This window comes from Pongo abelii, chromosome 10, assembly GCF_028885655.2.
Source record: "Pongo abelii isolate AG06213 chromosome 10, NHGRI_mPonAbe1-v2.0_pri, whole genome shotgun sequence".
In the NCBI taxonomy this organism is placed as follows: domain Eukaryota; kingdom Metazoa; phylum Chordata; class Mammalia; order Primates; family Hominidae; genus Pongo; species Pongo abelii.
Genome location: NC_071995.2, coordinates 123,972,150 through 123,994,787, shown reverse-complemented (window position 1 = coordinate 123,994,787; position 22,638 = coordinate 123,972,150). Strand labels below are relative to the sequence as shown.

The 22,638-nt window shown below is 50.7% G+C and overlaps 1 protein-coding gene across 5 annotated transcripts in view; it reads right to left on the bottom strand.

Moving 5' to 3' along the window:
• AACS (acetoacetyl-CoA synthetase) overlaps positions 1–22,638 on the bottom strand; it is a 79,261-nt gene that overhangs the window by 18,598 nt on the left and 38,025 nt on the right. For 4 of the 5 annotated variants that reach the window (XM_024256864.3, XM_024256865.3, XM_024256866.3 and 1 more), the window contains exons 6-10: positions 21,596–21,710; positions 21,292–21,373; positions 17,438–17,585; positions 10,160–10,240; positions 5,929–6,053 (exon numbers count right to left, since the gene is read on the bottom strand). In XM_024256864.3, the coding sequence (XP_024112632.2) occupies positions 5,929–6,053; positions 10,160–10,240; positions 17,438–17,585; positions 21,292–21,373; positions 21,596–21,710 (551 nt within the window). The remainder of the gene's footprint in view (positions 1–5,928; positions 6,054–10,159; positions 10,241–17,437; positions 17,586–21,291; positions 21,374–21,595; positions 21,711–22,638) is intronic. The other variant, XM_054527733.2, reaches the window with a different exon arrangement.

Genomic DNA, 22,638 nt, shown 5'->3' with positions numbered 1-22,638 from the left:
GCAGGCGGGAAAGAAAACACCAGAAACTCTTCAAGGCTCTTGCACCAAAGCTTTCTAAAGTTAGTGATTTATTTCTGACAAGTTTGCAAAACCCAAGAGAGAGCAGTTTTCTGGGTTGAACTCATACTTCGTATTTACTCGAGTCTGAGTCATGGCACCTGCCTTGCTCACAGGCGCACCTGACTGACTGCTCTTTACACCGATTCCAGCACGCAGGGCCAGCTTCCTTTACCACGAGGCTTCACATAAAACAGTCGCTCACCCGAACCCATTATCTTCCCAACTGCAGAGTATTGTATCTTGGGGGACCAAAGGAGGCCATAAAATCAAGTCCCCTCAAATTCTATCCTCACACATTCATTCACCAATGAAGAGAGGGCTACAGAATTATTATTATTATTATTATTTTTTTAGGCAGGGTCTCCTTCTGTTGCCCCAAGCTGGAATGCAGTGGTGCAATCACAGCTCACTGCAGTCTCCAACTCCTGGGCCCAAGTGATTTTCCCACCTCAGCCTCCCAAGCAGCTAGAGCTACCGGTGTATGCCACCACGCCCAGCTGAGAGACAGGGTCTTGCTATGTTGCCAGGCTGGTCTTGAACTCCTGGGCTCAAGTGCTCCTCCTGCTTTGGCCTCCCAAAGTGCTGGGAGAATTCTTTATTTGTTAAAACATGTGCCATACTTGAAACTCTCCACCCATTCCCTTTTCTTAAACAAGTTCACATTTTTATGAAACTTAGAAAAGTCCAGCTCTTCTTGAACATTCAGAATCCACCATTCTATGCATTTGTGCTCACAGAACGACACACGCTGCTGAATACACATCACTGAGCTTTCAAGGGCAGCCCCGTCTAATATGCTATTTCCTTCCTCAGCTTTTCCTCCAGCCAGGCGGCCCTTCACATGTAAACTCAGTCGGCCCAACTAAAGAACATTGTTCTCTTTGGGGCCTAGAGGAGGCTGTGAGATTCAGACTCTTCTGGGTCACTCTGGGCAGTAGAACCTCAGTCCTGCACATTCGGTGGAGAGACTCATCCCAGGGAAGACTGTCATGGCACTTGCTGTCTGAAGCTGCGAGGCAGCATGGCACAGAACATCCCAGAATTCAGGGCTGGCTGGGCTGGGCGTGGCTAAAGCAATGGCAGGGTGGGTCTCCCTCCACGCAAGGAGGCGGGTTACCATGGTCCTTCCACCTCCCACACCTTCGTTCTCTTACTTCCCCAGACCCACCCTGCCACCAACAAAGCCACCACTGTACCCTAGAGATGGCTGGAGTTTTGGGGGAGGGAGACTAGCTCCTCCCACCATCCCCCATGCTTCTTTCATAAACTCAGAGTTTGATTAACTACTTCAACATCATAGCCAAGGACTAAGGTGTCACTTCCTTTGCAAGTATCACTAGCAGAGGATGGAGACCTCATGACTCTAATGGTGATCACCGGGCCCTGAGCAGCAGTGACCCCCTCCAGCTACAGGTACAAAGCTCTCCAATCAACAGCCACGCCCAAACAACACACGGGTTTTGTGCAATCCCCCCAATGCCCACCCCCAGAAAACTCGAAGGCTCTCTGTGGGTCTAAAGCACGTCTAAGTGCAGGCAAAACTCTGCAAACCCTGATCTTGGTGAGGCTCCGCCAGCACTCAGAGGTGGTGCTCTCCGGCCTGTGAGTCACAGCCCTGCTTGTCTGAAGAAACGGCAAAGTCCCCCATCTATCTCCAGGGTGCACATAAGACGGTTAGGAAATGCAACACCATTCAGCTCTTGGAAGCACAGGAGCCCACCTGCTGGCACTCATGCCATGTCTTATTTCTAGCAAGTACTGTAGGGGTCGCTGCACCAAAGCATGAGATAGTGTCAGGTCCCTAAACCATTGGGACCCGGTGCCCGCGACTGCCCGGAGCCCTGTGCGGAGCCAAGTGTGGATCAGCCCACAGGCAGCCCCTCCAGGGTCGCCACTGTGCCTGTGGGCTCCAATAACCTCAGTCTCTCAGCTTCTGCACCTACCCCTGCCCCAGCAATGCTCTCTTCACTCAGGCACTACACTGTTTTTTTTTTTTTTTTTTTTTTTGAGATGGAGTCTCTCTGTGTCACTCAGCCTGGAGTACAGTGGGGCGATCTCAGCTCACTGCAACATCTGCCTCCAGGGTTCAAGTGATCCTCCTGCCTCAGCCTCCCAAGTAGCTGGGATTACAGGCCTGTGCCACCACACCTGGCTAATTTTTGTATTTTTTGTATTTTTAGTAGAGACGGGGTTTTGCCATGTTGGCCAGGCTGGTCTCGAACTCCTGACATGGTGATCCACCCACCTCAGCCTCCCAAAGTGCTGGGATTACAGGCATGAGCCACCATGCCCGGCCTACACTGCCCTTTTAGTAACATGAACCAGATTAGTGTTCTCCTGATTCAGTGTCCACTGCTGTTCCATTCCACTCGGGGAAAAACTCACCCTCCAAGCAGCCCCAAAAGTCCCCGCCCCTCTGACCCCTGCTCCTGCCCCCAGTCCCGCATCAGCCCTTCACACTCGGCCCACAGGAGGCCCCTTCCAGCTTCCACGACACATGGATCTTAGGCCCATCTCCTCCTGGTTCCCTCTGCCTGAAGTACACGTCCCCAGTCCTGCAAAAGTAGTTCCTGAACCTTTCGGCCTCAGCCCAAATGCCAAGACCTCTCGAGGACTCCCTGACCCCAGGTCTCTGACAGCACTCCTCAGAGCCCGAGGTTGGCCTCTGTCTTTTCCTTACCTTCCCCCTCCCAGTACCAGCCCCATGAGGACAGAGCTTGCTGGCCCCTGGTCGCTGCTGTGTGGCCCCCAGGACCCAGCAGGGAGCTTGGCTCAGAGCACGTAGTCCAGCACACACGGGGTGCAGATCCCAGCAAAGTGCTACCCAACCCATGCACTTCCTTAGAAGGACAAGCCTGCTCGCCCGCGAGGCCCCTGCCCTCTACAACCATCTTAGACAATGGCCCCATTCAGAGATGGGCAAAACAGGCAACCCAGACAACGTCCACACCTGCCCCGCTACTAGCAAACTGGACAAAGTCCCCGGGGTCCTCGCCCTAATTCTATCCAGAATAGTCCCCTCACTAGAACCCAGAAACACCCCTGTAAAGAAGAAAGTTCATCTTTTAAAATTATCTTGTCTGTGCCTACAAAATAAATGCTCTTTGATCAAATGCGTCAATAAGGCTGGGAGCTGACATGCTGGTAATCAACAGAGATCTCACCCCACATTTACTAACAGACGTGGCTTTTACTCAGAGGCACTGAGACAGCATCACGAGGACTGTGCCTGCCCCGCAAGCCTCTTGCCACAGAACAGGGTTTGCCATGACTGCTTTCAACTGTTACACAACATTCAGTTTCCAGGAGGTGGACAGAATTGAGCTGAAGTGTCCTGCCCCGCCCAGCACCCGCTCCCTCTCACTGCTGGTGGCGACCAGTGTAGTGGTTTAAAGCCTGCATCCTTCCGAGAGCCCCTCACCCGCAGCCCCTGCCAGGGTGCCGAATCACACCTGCCTCGCCAAACGGCACAGGAGGCTCTCCCAGGCAGAGCGATGGCCACATCCAGAGGGTGCCCTGCGATAGCATGACCACACCTCAGTCAGCCTCAGCGCTCTGGCCAACCCAGGGCCCGTGATTATGGCACAGAACCAGCCACCGTGCTGTGAACACTCGCACATGTACGCGTGTACACAGGCACATGCACACATACACAAGGCACACATGCACCCACATGTACAGCAAACATTCACAGCTGCGTGCACACGCGCACACACCCGACACCTATACACGCACACACATCCATGCACTCACTTGCACTCACATGTATGTGCACATACACTCATGCACATATGCACTCCCACACTCCCTTTCACAAGATCACGCTCCATGCACGCACACACACACTTTCACATAAACTTTTGTGCTCACACCCATGCACAGACAGAGCACGGTCTCCCTGGGATGCTTCATCCCTGGATCTCATTAGCACCAGGCCCCACTGATGTACGTTTCCCTCTCCACCCCTCCTCCGGTAACCCCTGACCCAGTGCCTGCCTCCCCAACACACCAATGAAAGTTCCTCCACCTGGAGCCTGGCTTAAGGGTAAAAAGGTAAAGATTCTAAAGCCATCTGAAGTTCCCAGGGATTTGATTAACCTTTTGCTGGAAACAATCTCATTAGGAAATAGCCTTCCTCACTAAGATTGTGAGCTAAATGTCAGGATTTAAATATTACCCAGGCCAAGTTATATTTAAAATGTTTAATGGCCAAGGATTTAAAAACATGAGTGGCTCCTGTTCCCCCCATGAACAGATTCAGATGTAATTAGGACAGAGCATGGTTGTTTCTGAGCCCCTGGAGCTCTGGCAACTTCTATATTCTTATGTCTGGAAACACTGTCATTAGGCCAAGGGTGACCAAGACCACAGTGGCCAGAACACGCCAGCCAGTTGTGATTAATTCATCAGCAAAGTGCTGACGAGACTGGATCTCATGATGCCTTCTAATGATGATGATGAGAAGGAGTTGGGGTAGGGGGGGAGCAGGGACCACTACACCTATCCCCATTTGCAGAATTCTCAGACACCAGGAGGGTACCCAACGTGTCTCTCCTAACTGGCTCCTGCCTCTGCTCATGGTATTCCTGTCTACCATCCAGCCAGGGCCGCAGGAAAGAAGTGACCACCTCCAGGGGCCCCAGGAAGCACTCAGTGCAGTTATGATGAGGTGAGGAAGACCCCAGAAGACAGGTGGCCGCCAGCCCCAAGGGACGGCTAGGAACAAACAGGGCTCTCCTCCTGCCAATGGGCTCAGGAGAAAGGTGGCAGGAAATCCAAATGCCACGCAGCCCCCCAGTCACAGGTTCTGCACCCACCCCTCATGAACTTATCCACACACCTCCCCTGTGCGTTCAGCCTTCACCTCACTTCATCTCTGATATGTTTTAGCTGTCCCCACCCAAATCTCATCTTTAACTGTAGCTCCTATAATCCCCATGTGTCGTAGGAGGGACCCAGTGGGAGGTAATTGAATCATGGGGGCAGGTTTTTCCCGAGTTGTTCTCTCGATAGTGAATAAGTCTCACAAGATCTGATGGTTTTATAAAGGACAGTTCTCCTGCACACACTCTCTTGCCTGTTGCCATGTAAGACGTGCTTTTGCTCCTCATTCACTTTCCATCATGATTGTTAGGCCTCCCCAGTCATGTGAAATTCTGAGTCCATTCAACCTCTTTTTCTTTATAAATTACCCACTGTTAGACATTTCTTCATAGCAGTAGGAAAACAGATGAATACAATCTCACTCCTGAGTCTGCAGAACCTGTGTGAAACAGGACTCTAGGCAACCCTTAGTTTTCCCCCTTTTGCTGGGAAATGCCACAACTAGAGAAATAAGATGAATGCACAGTACGATGACTGCAGCTGACAATGCCGTACTATGTAATAAGTGCTGGAACTTTGCTAAGAGAGCCCATTTCAGGTGCTCTCCTTGCTAAAAACAAACAGGTAACTGTGAGGAGATGCAAATGCGAATCTGCCTGGCTGCAGTACTCATTTCACTATGTGTATACACAGCAAAATACCATGCCGCGTGCCTTATGATACAATTTTTACTAAAAAATAATCTTAAAAATAGAAATAGATTCTTAAAAGAAATTAGATCGAATGCTGCCCGTAGGATTTTTCTCAGCCCTCACTCTGGAGGGAAGAGCCCTGGCCCTTGGTGTCCATCCCTTCTTAACAGTTACACCTTCTGCTTCTGGCACCTCCCATGCCCTCCTCTTGGAGAGGGGGCGTCCACAAAGGCAGAGCATGCCGGAGACGCCCCGACCACGGTAGAAGGCAGGCACGGCTCTGCATCTGATCCCAAGCAGCCTTCCTGGTGCTGCCTGTCCCTTGCTTTGAGCACAGCATCTTGGTACCTACCCTATCCTGTCAACCAGGTCCCAGAGCACATTGGGCGTGGGCACCAGGGGGGAGCCATCGTACAAGACCATGGCCGCTCCTGTGGCCAGAAGGGACACCATCCAGTTCCACATCATCCAGCCGACCTGCAAAGATAGGAGGGGTGCGGCTTCAGCAGGCGCTAGGCAGCTCCCCCCAGCGCTGCCCCCTCAGCTTCCTGTGTCCCTGGGAAACCACCCAAGATGGAGACACAGGTTGGCGCTAACTACCCATTTCAAACGCAGGACACTCTGGCCCAGCAACTCCACATCTAAGAATGGATCACACAGACATATTCACGCATGTGCATGAAGACGCATCACAGAACGTCTGTTGCACCCTTGCTGGTGACAGAGACAAAGCAATGTAGGTGTTATCGACACAAGCAAGGCCACAGGAGGTGCACACTTGCTACGGACACTCCTACACAGTCACTGAACCCACGTGAGGCGTTCTGAACAGCACCTGAGCCCAGCAGTGCGGCAGCAGCCATTGCCCCCCAGCAGTGCGGCGGCAGCCATTGCCCCCCAGCAGTGCGGCGGCAGCCATTGCCCCCCAGCAGTGCGGCGGCAGCCATTGCCCCCCAGCAGTGCGGCGGCAGCCATTGCCCCCCAGCAGTGCGGCGGCAGCCATTGCCCCCCAGCAGTGCGGCGGCAGCCATTGCCCCCCAGCAGTGCGGCGGCAGCCATTGCCCCCCAGCAGTGCGGCGGCAGCCATTGCCCCCCAGCAGTGCGGCAGCAGCCATTGCAGACTCATTAAACAGAATGAGGTCTGGACTGACACGGGACCATCCCCAAGATATTGTTCATCCATGATGAATGGTGTGGGGAACCTGCCGCTGGACCGCCACAGCCTAGTGCCGTCCCCAAATCATGCAGGCTACGGTGACCCAAAACCAGCATCCCCTGGAAGGCCCACCCACACCTACTTCCCACGCACAAAGGCAGAGGGCACAAGGACACAGCCAAAGGTCTCCATTTAGTTGAGATGCTTTCTTCTTTTTTTCTTTTTTTCCCCTGAGACAAGGTCTCACTCTGTCACGCAGGCTGGAGTGCCGTGGCACAATCAGAGCTCACTGCAGCCTCGACCTCCTAACCTCAAGTAATCCTCCTGCCTCAGCCTCCCATGTAGCTGGGACTACAGATGTGAGCCACCACGCCCAGCCAATTTTTTTATTTTTTGTAGATGAGGTCTCACTTTGTTGTGCAGGCTAGTCTTGAACTCCTGGCCTCAAGGGATCCTCCTGCCTCAGCCTCACAAAGTGCTGGTATTACAGGCATAAGCCATCACATCTGGCCATTTAGCTGCTTTCTGAACAGGTCTTAATGTACTTGTTCAATTTCTTTTATTGAGAAACTGTTCCCCAAAGACGAAACCAGTGCCTGGAAGCCCCGAGCAGCATAGCATTCCTGGCCACCTCATTGTCCAACAAAGCTGCTAAAAGCTGAATCAAGGCCTGGTGGCTCACAACTGTAATCCCAGCATTTTGGAGGGCAAGGTGGGAAGACCACTTGAGCTCAAAAGGTTGAGACCAGCCTGGGTAACACAGTGAGACCTGGTCTCTATGGAAAAACAATTTTTTTTTTTTTTTTTTTTTTGAGACGGAGTCTCACTCTGTCACCTAGGCTGGAGTGCAGTGGCGCAATCTCAGCTCACTGCAACCTCTGCCTCCTAGGTTCAAGTGATCCTCTCACCCCAGCCTCCCAAGTAGCTGGGATTACAGGTACCCACCATCACACCCGGCTAACTTTTCTGTATTTTTAGTAGAGACAGGGTTTTTCCATGCTGGCCAGGCTGGTCCTGAACTCCTGACCTCAAGTGATCCACCTACCTCATCCTCCCAAAGTGTTGGGATTACAGGCGTGAGCCACCGTGCCTGGCCTCCAGAAAAAAAAAATTTTTTTAATTAGCCAGGCATGGTGGAGTGCACCTGTGGTCTCAGTTACTTGGAGGCTGAGGTGGGAGGATTACTTGAGCCCACGAGTTTGAGGCTGCAGTGAGCCATGATCACCACTGCACTCTAGCCTGAGCAACAGAGTGAGACTGTCAAAAGAAAACAAGAAAGGCAAAGGGAAAAAGGGGGACAAAAGGCAAAGGGAAAATGGGAAAGGAAGGGAGAGGTAGGGAGGGGAAGGGAGGGAAAGGAAGGGGAAAGAAGGGAGGGAGGGTGGGTCACAGTACAAGGCTGGGCCCAGGGCTGTAGGACGTGAAACAACTGCCACCAAGGCTGCTGTTTGAACCCGGGTGGGGAGGCCGGGCGCGGTGGCTCATGTCTGTAATCCCAGCACTTTGGGAGGCCGAGGCAGGCAGATCACGAGGTGAGACCAAGACCATCCTGGCTAACACGGTGAAACCCCGTCTCTACTAAAAATAAAAAAAAAATTAACCAGGCGTGGTGGCCGGCGCCTGTAGTCCCAGCTGCTCGGGAGGCTGAGGCAGGAGAATGGCATGAACCCGGGAGGCGGAGCTTGCAGTGAGCCAAGATCGCGCCACTGCACTCCAGCCTGGGCGACAGAGTGAGCCTCCGTCTCAAAAAATAAAAAAATAAAATAAAATAAAAATAAAAGAACCCAGGTGGGGTCAAGCTGCTCCAGGAAAAATCTAACTGCCTGATTCTTAGTGGGCAGGATCCTTCCAGTAAAAATGAAATGCCTCTGAGAAAACTGCTCCAAATTTTTGAGTTCTTTCCATTGTATCTTTCCTCTCAATACAAGACCCTCCCATTTTAAATTGAAGTGTCCCAGGGAGGCAGCTGAATCCTGCATCATCGTAGCTGCTGGGAACATTCTGCACCTCCATAAGGACACTGCACTGATGCTGCTGCCCGGGCTTCCCGCCCTGAAATGTTTGAGAAAGGACCCGGCACACAAGGGTCCATGATGGGGGTGGGGCTGGCACTGGTATTGTACGTTAGGGATTGGGGACGGGGTGGGTTGTAGAGCAAATCCCTGCAGAAAAAAAACCTGAATCATTTGTCTCAAGCCCCTTATTAATTCACAGCTGGTCACAGAGAGCAAGGAGGGGCCTCTCCACAGTCACACATCAAAAACACACCCAAGGTCACCACTCCTGAGTCAGTGTGAGATCCCAGGGGTCTGTCCCCTGCACTGGTGTAGTGTGAGGTCCCAGGGATCTGACCCTTTCTGCATCTGTGTGTAATCCCAGGGGTCTGTCCCCCCTCCTCCATCTGTGTGCAGTCCCAGGGGTCTGTCCCCACTCCTGCATCTGTGTGAGGTCCCGGGGATCTGTCCCCACTCCTGCATCTGTGTGCAGTCCCAGGGATCTGACAGTCTCCTGTACCTGTGTGAGGTCATGTGGGGGGGTCTGATACTCTCCTGCACCTGTGTGAGGTCACTGGGGCGGTGGGGGGGAGCTGTCCTCCCTCCTGCATCTGTGGGGAGTCTCTCGTAAGGGGCACAGAAGGGCCCTGGGCATTGACCTCACAGGTCAGGCATGTGCCTGCTGCATTCCACTCGGCATAAAGACTCGGCAGGCCAGGGGCGGTGGCTCACGCCTGTAATCCCAGCACTTTGGGAGGCTGAGGTGGGCGGATCACAAGGTCAGGAGTTCAAGACCAGCCTGCTCAACATGGTGAAACCCCATCTCTACTAAAAATACAAAAAATTAGCTGGGCGTGGTGGTGCATGCCTGTAGTCCCAGCTACTCAGGAGGCTGAGGCAGAAGAATCGCTTGAACCCGGGAGGTGGAGGTTGCAGTGTGCCAAGATCCAGTCACTGCACTCCAGCCTGGGTGACACAGCTAGACTTCGTCTCAAAAAAAAAAAAAAAAAAAAAAAAAAAACTCAGCACAGAAGCACCACCTAGGACCTGTAGCTAGATCATTGTGGAAGCTCTTGATGTTTTGAGTTCTCCTCCTCTAGGGTAAAATACACTTCCTTTAACTTGTCCTAACCTTCTGTCTTTCAGTGCTCAACAAGGGCAGGAAGGCCTCCAACACCTTGAGTTGAGTTCTGGTTTCATGGTGTGGATTCCACGCTGCTGAGACAGGGTGAGTGGAGGAGCGGGCCCAACTCGACACTGTGCGCTGGGGAAGCCCTCACCACAGTGCAGCACAGGCAGCGCCCCAGGGAAGCCCTTACCATGTGTCATGGGCTGGCACCCAGGGAAGCCCCTACTGTGGTATAGCACAGGCCAGCACCTGGGGAAGCCCTTACCATGGTGAAGCACAGGCCAGTGCCTGGGCAAGCCCTTACCGTGGTGTAGCACAGGAGGATGTCACTGCTGGTCATGTTGCCGTGCAGCAGGTGCTCCTTCAGATGCTGGATGAGGGTGCCCTGCAGGGGAGACACAGGGGAGTGGGTGCTCTCTGTTAGGCATACAGTACCAGGAACCTGGTACCTGGCCCATGCGCTGCTCAGATGCTGCCAGGAAGAAGCCCCAGCAGATCCCCATTTTCTTTCCTGGGAGAAGCAGACTTTGGAGGGTCCCCCCTCTCCCCTGTGATGAGCCATGCCCCCATGTCCCTCTGACCCGAGAGCTGAGCATGGCTTGTAGTCTGGAGAGGAGAACCCTGACACTCCTGTCTGCCCTCAAGCTCTCGGTGCCCAGGACATCAAGGGCACCACAGAGGCCCACCAGCTTCAGGCAGAAGAGAAGTGACCCCTCCTGAGAAGAGAGTCAACGAGCAAAAGACCAGGGCCTAACCCTCCAGGATTGGTGCTAGCCCAGCTTCATGGGGGACAGGGAACAGGGGGTGAGGGGGATGTGGTGGGGGTGGGGCACCGGCAGCAGAGCAAGACTGTAGCTGCGACTCAGGTTCAAGATCGGATTTCAGGAATGCCTCAGCTGAGGGGACAGCACAAGACCCTGCTTCTGGCTAAAACACCCAAGCAGACCCGCTCCCTCCCACCCACTATGCCCTATTACCTTTTAATTTTGGTGCTTAATAGGCAATATATTTGCACGGTCCAGAACTCTGAAGCAGATACTATGAAAAGCCATCCTCTCTCCCTGTCCTGTACCCAGTTCTCACAAGAGGCAGCCAGTCCTAGCAGTTTCCTGTGAACATCTTTCTTGCTGATGCCAGCACATATTTATTAATGCCATTTTGTTCATTGTGACACAGTGTCCCGCACTTTGCCTTTTCTACCTAACAGCACACCTGGGAGATCTTCCTTGGCATGCCGGGAGCTCCCTCATGTCTGTTTACAACTATATAATCTTCCACTGCCCAGAACACACTTGTTCCAAGCAACTCTGTGTGTCCAGCAGGGGCAGGGAGGAGAGGAAGCTTCCCATCTCCAGGCACAACCCAGAGAGCAGAGCCAGCGGCCCCTGCACCCGTCACTCCACGCTCCCAGCCTCGGTTTTCCCGTCTTTCCAACGGATCTCGTACAAGATCCTGAGGACAGACGGGGATGCTGCCCCTTCAGTGACCACTGCCCTTCAGTCTGGTCCACAGATGTGAGCCTCTGCCTCATGACAAAGGTTCTCCTGGTTGTGGAGGGCCTAGAGGGCCGAAGCAAGGACTTGTGTATTAAAACCCAGCCATGAAGGCCCTCATCATACCCAAGGGAAAAGCTTCCAAAAGCCAGTTGCAGGAGATGATCCCTTTCAGAGCTCAACAGGAACAATCCTGTCCAACACAGACTCCCATTCAGGAGCCACAATTCTTATTCCAGAGTCCATCCCAAACAGGCAACCGCCACCCAGCCCACAAACAGCAGCAACTGAAGCCTCCAGAGACTGCCAGGCAGACGGGCAGACACTGCCTGATATGGTTTGGCTCCAAGTCCCCATCCAAATCTCATCTTGAATTGTATTCCCGTAATCCCCACATGTTGTGGGAGGGACAAGGTGGGAGGTAATTGAATCACGGGGCAGTTTCTCCCATACTATTCTAATGGTAGCGAATAAGTCTCATGAGATCTGATGGTTTGATAAGGGGAAGCCCATTTCGTTTGGTTCTCATTCTCTCTCTTTGCCTGCTGCCATCCATGTAAGATGTGACTTGCTCCTCCTTGCCTTCTGCCATGATTGTGAGGCCTCCCCAGCCACGTAGAACTGTTAAGTCCATTAAACCTTTCTTTTGTAAATTGCCCAGTCTCGGTATGTCTTTTTTTTTTTTTTTTTTGAGACAGAGTCTCGCTCTGTCACCAGGCTGGAGTGCAGTGATGCGATCTCGGCTCACTGCAATCTCCACCTCCTGGGTTCAAGCATTCTCCTGCCTCAGCCTCCCAAGTAGCTGGGACTACAGGCACACACCACCACGCCCAGCTAATTTTTTTAGTTTCAGTAGAGACAGGGTTTCACCATGTTGGCCAGGCTGGTCTCGATCTCTTTACCTTGTGATCTGCCCACCTTGGCCTCCCAAAATGCTGGGATTACAAGCGTGAGCCACCACGCCCAGCCCTCAGTATGTCTTTATCAGCAGCATGAAAACAGACTAATACTCTGCCCTTTTCTGCAGTCCCCCAAGGCTGCCTCCGGGCTCTGGAAGCTGAGCTGCAGGGTGGAGTTTAACAAGAATCCCCAGTGAGGGTCAAGAGACAGCCTCCCCTTCCCTTCCCCAGGCACTCAAAAGCTTCTTAGAAAGTTACATGACACTCTGTTCTCATGTACAGAGGGTAGGCAATAACTTGGGGGTGACAAACTTTTCTGGAACTGTCTCCATGAACTAAATCTTTCCACGAATCCACTTAAAGGACAGGGAACTCTGATTCTAGGAGCCTGTGGCAAATCTCTCTCCCACTTTCTTTTTCACTTAAAATCAGCCCTTAACCCTGCAGCTTCGCTCACGTGGTCTGCTGAGAGCACACCGGAGCTACGAGCCCACCTTCGTTCAGTGGATCATTAGCCTCATTCTCTCAGATGGCAGAAAACAAACGATGGGCCCTCCTCCTCTCTCAAGAATTTCTCTGTGTGAATCTTAACAAGTTACATCCATCGTTTTTCCCTTAATTCCTAAATATTTATGGTCAAGTCTGAATGCTTTCCCCGAGGGTAAGGCAGCGTAAACAGCATGGTTTCCTGGGTCTCAGCGCAGGAGAGTAATTTCATGTAAAGGAAGAGAAAGGGGAGCCGCTTTCTGACACCTTTCACGGACTTAGGAAACGCAAACCAACAAACCAGTGAAAGAACCCCACCCCACTCAATCGGGAGGATTATGAGCAGCCCTAGGACTTTGGCCTATGTTGCCTCACTGTTTGCAAGTTTGTGGTCAAGATAACTCTAGAAAACGAGCAAGATGCTTAGTCACTTCTCCAGAGATTCAAGAGCCTAGTAAAGATGGAGTACATATAATTTTTCCTGATTTTTCCACACTCTAAATATACCAGACATGATCATTTTATGAGCAAGCTATATCTAATACATTTTTATGCTCCTCTTAAAAAAAATGACATGCACTATGCAAAGAGCACTAAAAATAAAAGTACAGTTATACATTTCCTTCCATTTTTCCTAAAATGTCTTGTTTGGCCACATACACCCGCCCCCGTCCCGACCCTTGTCTGCAAGATTTCTAAAAATGCTCATCTCGGTGGCTCATTAACAGACCTGCACACAGGTGCACCAAGGCTGCCCTTTCACAGGGAAAATGTGATTCTAACTACACCTTAGTCTGTGAACACACCCCGACTGGCTTTCATAAAATCAGATGATTTGAGCAACAGGACAGCTCACTGCCTGCAAAGAGGCAACTTGGTTGAGCCAGAGTAACTGCTAGAAATAAGGCTGACCTCAGCCCCTCGCTGCCACCCCCGGGTTTCTTGAGAATTAACCTGCTGTGCGTGGACAGGCTCTTGGACCTCTGGATCTATTTCACAGCCGGCAACAAGACCTTCAGTGAATCCAGATCTAGGTGATGATGAAACCACATTGACTCCTTTCCACATTCTGATGAAAATACTCTGTAAAAAGCCTAATAGGGCTTTCAAATGATTCCAATGTAAATGTTTCCTTTTTATGGAAGGGATTCAAACTGCTTCTAGGTAGAGAGAACATCTGTAAAAGCTAAATGAGCTAGAATAAGGGAACTTGTATATTTCCTTTTCAAATGCCACTGTCTTATCAAGCAAAGGTTTCTCCACTTGGAGAATTCTCTTCTTCTGAGTTTGGGGGGAAAAGTGGTGATCAGAAGGTTTGACCAAGATACAGTGGATTTTTCTCCTCCCTATGGGCTGAGCCAACTGATAGGGAAACGGGGAAAGGAGCTATGGGGAGAGCTGAAGAGCTGGCCCAGAGGAGAGCCTAGAGCAGCATGAGGACGAAAGCCACAGCATGGCAAGCATCCTGACTCCCACAGACCGGCCCAGGAGAAGTCCGAGTGCAAGGTAAGGATTCAACCGAATCAGGAAGAAGCTCTCTTATCAATCCCAGGGGCAGAGAAGGATCAGAGAAAGTAAGATGTGATAGCAGTTATTAGAAAAGCACTACATTCAGCTGGGTGTGACGGCTCACGCCTGTAATCCCAGCTACAGGCTGGGAGGCCGAGGAGGGCAGACCACGAGGTCAGGAGTTGGAGACCAGCCTGGCTAACACAGTGAAACCCGTCTCTACTAAAAATACGAAAAAAAAAAAAAAAAAAAAAAAAAAACTTAGCCGGCCGTGGTGGTGGGTGCCTGTAATCCCACCTACTCAGGAGGCTGAGGTAGGAGAATCGCTTGAACCCGGGAGGCAGAGGTTGCAGTGAGCCAAGATCGCGCCACTGCACTCCAGCCCAGGTGACAGTGCCATGACTCCGTCTCAAAAAAAAAAAAAAAAAAAAAAGCAAAGCACCACATTGACCCAGGCATTTCATTCCTGAAGAGTGGCCTAGTGAAATCACAGAAATGAAATACACTAATGTTGTATCCCCCTGAAAGATGCACGGAGAAGAACACAACATCATTTCCAGCATGTTCCCACCAAAGCTACATCACCTGGACCTAACCACGAGGAGACACCAGACAGACCCAAACAGAGCCATTCTGCCAAACCAGGAGCCTGGGCTCTTCGAAAATGTCAGTGTCATGAAAGACGAAGAAGCCCAAGGAGCTGCTCCAGACATGCAGGAGACCTGACAACTGATGTGCCACCGCCTGAGCTGCTAGGACACTACTGGGGAACTGGCGACCTGAGTGTGGACTGTAGATGAGGGGCGGCACTGCACCAACGCCAACCTTCCTGAATTTGATGAGCGCGCTACACACTCTTCTGTAAGAGAATGCTCTTGTTCTTGGGAGATACGTGCTGAAATATTAAAGAGTGAAAGATCGTTGTGGCTCCAACGTACTCTCAACTGGTTCAACAAAAAGCAAAATAACAACATGTGTATATACACGCTGAGAGAGAAAGAAGGCGAAAGAGGCTTTTAGGATGTGTTAAAAATGGATGTTGACATCAGGCACAGTGGCTCATGCCTGTAATTGCAGCACTCAGGAGGCCAAGGCGAGAGGATCACTTGAGCCCAAGAGTTCATGACCAGCCTGGGGAACATAGCAAGACTCCATCTCTACAAAAACAAAAAAGTAGCACGTCCCTGTAGTCCTAGGTACTTGGAAGACTGAAGTGGGAGGATCACTTGGGCCCAGGAGGTAGAGGTTGCAGTGAGCCATGATCACGCCACTGCACTCCAGCCTGGGCAACAAAGTGAGAAACTATCTCAAAACAAAACCAAAAAAAAGGACGTTGAAAATGTTAAAGACAGAATGTCAACAATGGAAGAATCCAGCTGAAGTGTACCATGGAACTTACTATTCTTCCAACTTTTCTAGAGGTTCTCTAGGTATTTTTTTTTTTTTTCAAAAATAAAAGGTTTGGTTGAACATGGTGGCTGTAATCCCAGCACTTTGGGAGGCCAAGGCAGGTGGAATACATGAGCCTAGGGGTTTGAGTCCAGCCTGGGTAACATGGCAAAACCCGGTCTCTAAAAAAAAAAAAAAAAAAAAAAAAAAAGCCACAAAAGTACAAAACAAACAAACAAAAAAACGAGTAGGGCATAGTGGCACACGCCTATAATCCCAGCTACATGGGAGACTGAGGCGGGAGGATTGCTTAAGCCCAGGAGGCAAGAGGTTGCAGTGAGCCAAGATTACACCACTGCACTCCAGTCCGGGCGACAGATCAAGACTCCATCTCAAAAAAAAATAAAATAAAATAAAATAAAAGGTTAAAAGTCACGAACCTATACATATACATTCTATTGCACAGTAGTAACATATTATTTCAGGTGCTTTAATAAAGTTAGACTTTCGGTGAAATAAGAAAAATTAAAAGCATGCGTCATGGGCTGAACTGTGTACCCCCAAAATTTGTATGTTGAAGCCCAATACCCAGTATCTCAGAATGTGACTAAATGGGCCTTTAAAAGGTGACGAAGTTTAAATGAGGCTGTCAGAGCAGGCCCAGATCCGATCTGACTGGGGTCCTCAGGAGAAGCTTGGACACATACAGAGACACCAGGGTGTCACATGAAAGACCACACGAGGACACAGCAAGAAGGTGGCCGTCCACAAGCCAAGGAGAGAGGCCTCAGACAAGAGCAACCGTAAAGCACCTTGGTGTTCCACACAGCCTGTGGTATTCTGTTATGGCAGCCCTAACAGACTCACAGCATGGGTAGGCTCTTTCTCAGTTAATTAGACTCTAATAATAACCTAATAACCTAGTAACCAAGCCTTGTAATAACCTAACCAAAGGCTTTCAAATATTTTACCACAACCCACGGTCAGACGTACGTTTTACAACGCCCCCAGCACATGCACACATTCCACTCCATGTAATGACAGCTTCACAGAACAACACCCATACCTCTTATGAGCCTATTCTGTGCTAATATTTTATTTTATTTTTATTTTTTGAGACAAGGTCTGGCTGTGTTGCCAGGTGGAGTGCAGTGGCATGATCTCAGCTCACTGCAACCTCTGCCTCCTGGGTTCAGGCAATTGTCCCACTTCAGCCTCCCGAGTAGCTCAGACTACAGGCATGTGCCACCACGTCCAGTTAATTTTTGTATTTTTTAGTAGAAATGGGGTTTTGCTATATTGGCCAGACTGGTCTCAAACTCCTGGGCTCAAAGCAATCTGCCCGCCTCAGGTTCCCAAAGTGCTGGGGTTATAGGTGTGGGCCATTGCGTCTGGCACTGTGCTAATATTATCTATCCTTGTCTATTCTCATTCCTTCTTTTTAAAATGCTGGCAGGGCCACCTATTGAGTTCACAATCCCCCAGGTGGTCCGGACCTGCAGGGTGAATGTAGCTGGTTCAGCCAGCGCACCCCCCACCCCCAAGGCATACTGCGCTGTACAGTGACCTCCAAGCCTATCACCATGGTGGTAGGTGCCATCCCAGCCTTTGAAGTGGCAGCACTCCACTGCCCTGGGCCCAGTGCCAGATCTCCATGCAGCACCCCACTTGGAGAGAAGCTGCACGTTGGACTCTCCAGGGATGGGGTGCAGTTTGACAACTCCAACACTGCCATCATCAGCTGGGAGGCCCTGTTGAAGCAAACAGACAACGGAAGGCCCTGCAGAGCCTTCCCCAGAGACCTACCCCAGCGGAATGCACCATGCACTTGGGCGCACCGGTGGTGCCCGATGAGAACATGATGAACAGTGGGTGGCTGAAGGGCAGCTGCTCGAACTCCAGCTGCGGGGCCTGCTCGCTGGTGCCGGTGGCAAGAAAGTCATCCAGAAACACACTGTGGGCCGAAATGCAGGGAAACATGCCATGAACATCCCAGAATGCTGGACCAGACCCGCTGATTCCACCCGTGCACTTCCCTCTGTTTATACCCCAGAAAAGCCAGGATTCCAGGGGGACGGTGACCTGATCTGGAAACTTTCTGGGACCAGGGGAGGCAGTCAGATCTCAGAGATTCAAGCTAATTGAAGGAAAACTCATTGAACGAGTGAAGGTTTCAAGTTGCTTAATCAGCACTGCTGACAGGGCCAAGGGCTGTCTTTTAGAGAATTTTTTAAGTGTTTTCATAACCACCATGGAAAAGGATCATTTACAATGAACAAGCCACGTGTGTACCAACACTGCTGAAGGAAGCTTTGGAAATGGCCTTGAAGTCTTCTGAGCCCATGTCCTTTGTTTCCTATTGATCACCTGATTAGCAAATGCTTTGTTTCCAATGATTGCCCAAAAGGAAGCACTCGCCAAGTGGGTCTGAAGATGCTTCCCCCCTGGGAGAAGGGAGAGGAGGAGATGCTAGCTAGATCAATGAGCCCTTCCTACAGATGTGGGGTCAATTTCCTAAACCACAGCTCAATGACAGAGAACCGCTCAGCAAAATATCATGTGTTATCACTAACTTACTAGATCCTGAGGTTTACAATAGCAAGATACAAATATCTGTCCAAGAACAAATAAAATTAATCGCAGCTATTGACTGTCACCCAGGAAGTGTGTCTAGGCTTACCCCCAAAGCTGACAGGCAGCATTGTTGTAGGTGGCCAAGAACCACCAAAGGGGCAACACAAACAGGAGATTTGTTTTCTGCACTAGAAACAGCCGCAGAAGCCACAGGCCATCTTGGGACAAGGTGGTTTTCTATTTTGAGATCAGCAGCAACATCCATCTCAAAACATTGGCCCTATACTCAACTAACAAATGGACTTTCTCTCAGGGAAGGAGGTGGGAATCAGTTAAACGCAGCCTGCAGCCATTTGCTAGGGATAATTACTCTGAAATACAAATGCCATACAGACTAAAATGAAGAATTTCGCTGTCTTGCATGAGAAGGCATCCTTAAATATAAAGGTTTCTCCTGGGGAAGACATGGTGGTTTAAAAAGGGCATCCAAAATAATTCAACTCTAAGCAAGAAACAAACAAAGCTGTCTGCTCCAGCGTGTCAGGAAAACTATTCACTGTGGAACTTTACAGCCAATGAAAACCCCATCCCACCTCTACCTCCTGTAAGAATCCCATTATAAAGTGCCGGATCTAATCAGATACTTCACACAGAGAAAAGCCTTTTCTGTCAAATGGCCCATAAATCACAGTACATAATGACTACCTTTGTTAAAGCTCTTCTAAGAATGAAAAGCCCACAGGGTGGCTCCCCCGGCCCCGTCAATTCTCCACAGATGGGCACGGACCCGTTTCTGCTTTATCTGTGGCATCCACAATCAAAGGATGGACTGCAGTGGGAGTCCAGCCCCTGGGGTGTCGGGCTAAATGAAGTGGCTAACACGATTCTGCTGGATGCCCTCATTTTATATCAACTGCTGATGAATATTATTCAGAAAAAATAAAAGCCGGGCCAACCAGGGGGCTGGTAAACCCTGTCTGGTTTTCCTCCTAGCCTCCATGCATCATGGCCTCCATCCATATACCTGGGGCACAAAATCCGAGGTGGCATGAAATAAAGCCAGTGCTCTGGCACCTGCTTGTAATTTATTAAGGTCGGCAGGGTCCCACAGTCCACAGGGACAGGCACCTGGGCCTGCCTGTGAAGGATCTGCCCATCCTCACTCAGGTGCTTCAGGCGACAGAGCCCACCGCAGCCGCACAATGACAGGCAGGATCATTGAGAGCTGACTGTGCACGCTTTGCAGAGCAGCGGCTTATTTAATCCTCCCAGCCAGCCTGAGAGGACGGTGCTGATAGGAGTGTGCATGTTTGTCCCCACCCTCATCTTGTGTTGCAATGTAATCCCCAATCTGCAGGTGGGGCCTGGTGGGAGGTGTTTGCATCACGAGGGTGGATTCCTCGTGAATGGCAGGGACCATCTCCTTGGTGATGAGTGGGTTCTCACTCTGAGTTCACACAAGAGCTGGTCATTGAAAAGTGTGTGACATCCCACCCCCCCAACCCCCTCCACTCCTGCTTTCCCATGTAAAGTGCCCGCTCCACTTCCCTTCCGCCATGATCACAAGCTCCATACAGCCTCCCCAGAAGCAGATACTGGCACCATGCCTCTCGCACAGCCTGTAGAACCATGAGCCAATTAAACCTCTTTTCTTATAAACTACCCAGTCTCAGGTATTTCTTTATAGCAAGGCAAGAACGACCTAATACAGGTACCACCTCATCTCCATTTTACAGATGGAGACACAAGGCTCAGAGAGGTTACTTGCACAGGGTCACCCAGCTGAGAGCTGAACCTGACAAGTCGGATCTGGAGACCGTGGCCCTCGCCAAGCCACCACTTTGCCTGCAGCACCCTCCAGGCTCCGGAATGTGCCCTGCACACACAGCTGTCCCCAGACCCTGCTCATACCTCAAAGCCACCCCCAGATGCCACCTCTCCAAATCCTACAGGGAAGTACCCAGGCCCTGCTGTCAACTCCTGGGCACATCCTGTCCCTCCCACCCCTCGTGGTCACAGCTCATCCTCCCTGCAGGTGGGTCTCGCCTCTCCAACTAGACTGCAACTCTCGGAGGACAGGACACATGATTTGTACCTTGTGGTGCCCCTGAGAACACCCTGACAGACGGTAATAAGCCATGCACCAACTACCACTTGCTAGAACAAAAAGGCCTCCGCCATCTCCTCCTCTCTTCCACCTCTGGTCCCCGTGGCTGGTATGAAGACACCCTGCCGTGTCTATACAGCCCCTCCTCACCAGGCCTCAAGGAGCCACGTACGAGGCGCCCTCCAGCGGCCCAGACCCAAGGCTCAAGGGAAAGCTTACCCCGTGGGGGTAAACGCCTGAGCTCAGAACCCTCTCCCCACAACTGTTTCAAGAAAAATTAAAGGAAGGTAACTCCAAGAACTTTGGGACAAATTCAACTTTGACTAAACCACAATCCATTTCCTTAATCTCTATTCAAAATTAAGATTCTTACAATTCTATTTGGTACACAAAACGTGGTTTATTCTTTTATGTCAGAAAAGCCAAGGAAGTTGTCATCAGCAATGGGGAACACATGTATGTCCTAAAAGGTGAACAATACATATATGAGTGTTTATGTATGCACAGCCATACATACACATGTACACATGCATGTGCACCTGTGCGCGTATGCATGTGTGTAAATGCACATGCGCATGTACACATGTAGATATGCATGCGCCTGTCATGTGCACACATGTGCAGTGCATGCACCCACATGTGCACATACATGTACACATGATTTCCAATGCAGAATTTCTGTGGCCAATCTGGGAAGTTGGACTTGGCCCCATCAGAGCCCCCTACATAAGGGACACCAGATCGGAAGAGAGAGAGTTCCTGGGACCATCTCTCTTCCGCCACTCATTCACTATGTGGCCTTGGGGGATTCGCTCTGGGGCCTCAGGTGCCTTATCTACAAAATGATGCTTTTAACTAAAACCTCCTCCACTTCGAAAATTCTCTGAGTGACCCCAAGTGGAAGATCCAGAGGCCTACTTCCCCGCAGGAGCTCAAGTGGGTTCCACACGGACCTGTGGGTCAGAATGTGGTACATTACCTGTTTGGAATCTTTGAAAGGTCTATGTTCTCTCTGGAGGACACGTAAGGAATCACCACCACTTTCTTCAAGTCTGGTAGGCCTGGAAGGAGCGAGAGGAGAAAACACAAGGTTACAGGACAAAGATGCTCAGCTGCTGAATTTTTTTCTTTTTTTTTTTTCCCCACAAAATATAACACAATCTGGGGCAGATAATATAACACAATCTGGGGCAGAGACTACCCAGGTTGACTCCTGGTAGATTCTTATGTACCCACACACACACACCCAGCCATGCTGGCTGGGAGCTGGAAGGGCCACACACCTTTAACCACCTGCTGCAGCTTTTCCATGTGGTTGTGCTCTTTGCCATTATAGACAACAGCCTCCACAGAGAAGATGAGCTTTGGCTGAATTTGAGAAAACCGGTCCAGCACACCCTGAAAGCAGGAGGAAAAAGTCATCATTGATCATCTAAAAGGCAAAAACCAGCAGGCATGGTGATGGATGCCTGTAGTCCCAGCTACTCTGGAGGCTGAGGTGGGAGGATTGCTTGAGCCCGAGTTCAAGGTTGGAGTGAGCTATGCTTGTACCACTGCATTCCAGCCTGGGCACGAGTGAGACCCTGTCTCTAAAAAAAGAAAATGGCAAAAACCTTCAGTAGCCAATATGACCACTGCATTTCACAGGAGAGAAAGGGCAACATCATCAGTGCATAACCAGGTCCCTGTGTCCCCAGCACCCATAGCCAATAAAGAAAGTCGATGAGGCTGGGTGCGCTGGCTCACACCTGTAATCCAAGCACTTTGAGAGGCCAAGGCAGGTGGATCACTTGAGGTCAGGAGTTCAAGACCAGCTGGCCAATATGGTGAAACCCCATTTCTACTAAAAATACAAAAATTAGCCAGGCATGGTGGCACATGCCTGTGGCCCCAACTGCTTCAGAGGCTGACGCAGGAGAATCGCTTTAACCTAGGAGGCTGCGGCTGCAGTGAGCTGAGACTGTGCCATTGCACTCCAGCCTGGGCAACAGAGTGAGATTCTGTATTTAAAAAAAAAAAAAAAAAAGGCAGGCATGGTGGCTCACGCCTGTAATCCCAGCACTTTTGGAGGCTGAGGTGGGTGGATCATGAAGTCAGGAGTTCAAGACCAGCCTGACCAACATGGTGAAACCCCATCTCTACTAAAAATACAAAAATTACCCAGGCATGGTGGCACGCGCCTGTAGTCCCAGCTACTCGGGAGGCTAAGGCAGGAGAATTGATTGAACCCGGGAGGCGGAGGTTGCAGTGAACCAAGATAGTGCCACTGCACTCCACCCTGGGTGAAGAGTGAGACTCCATCTCAAAAAAAAAAGTTGATCAAAGC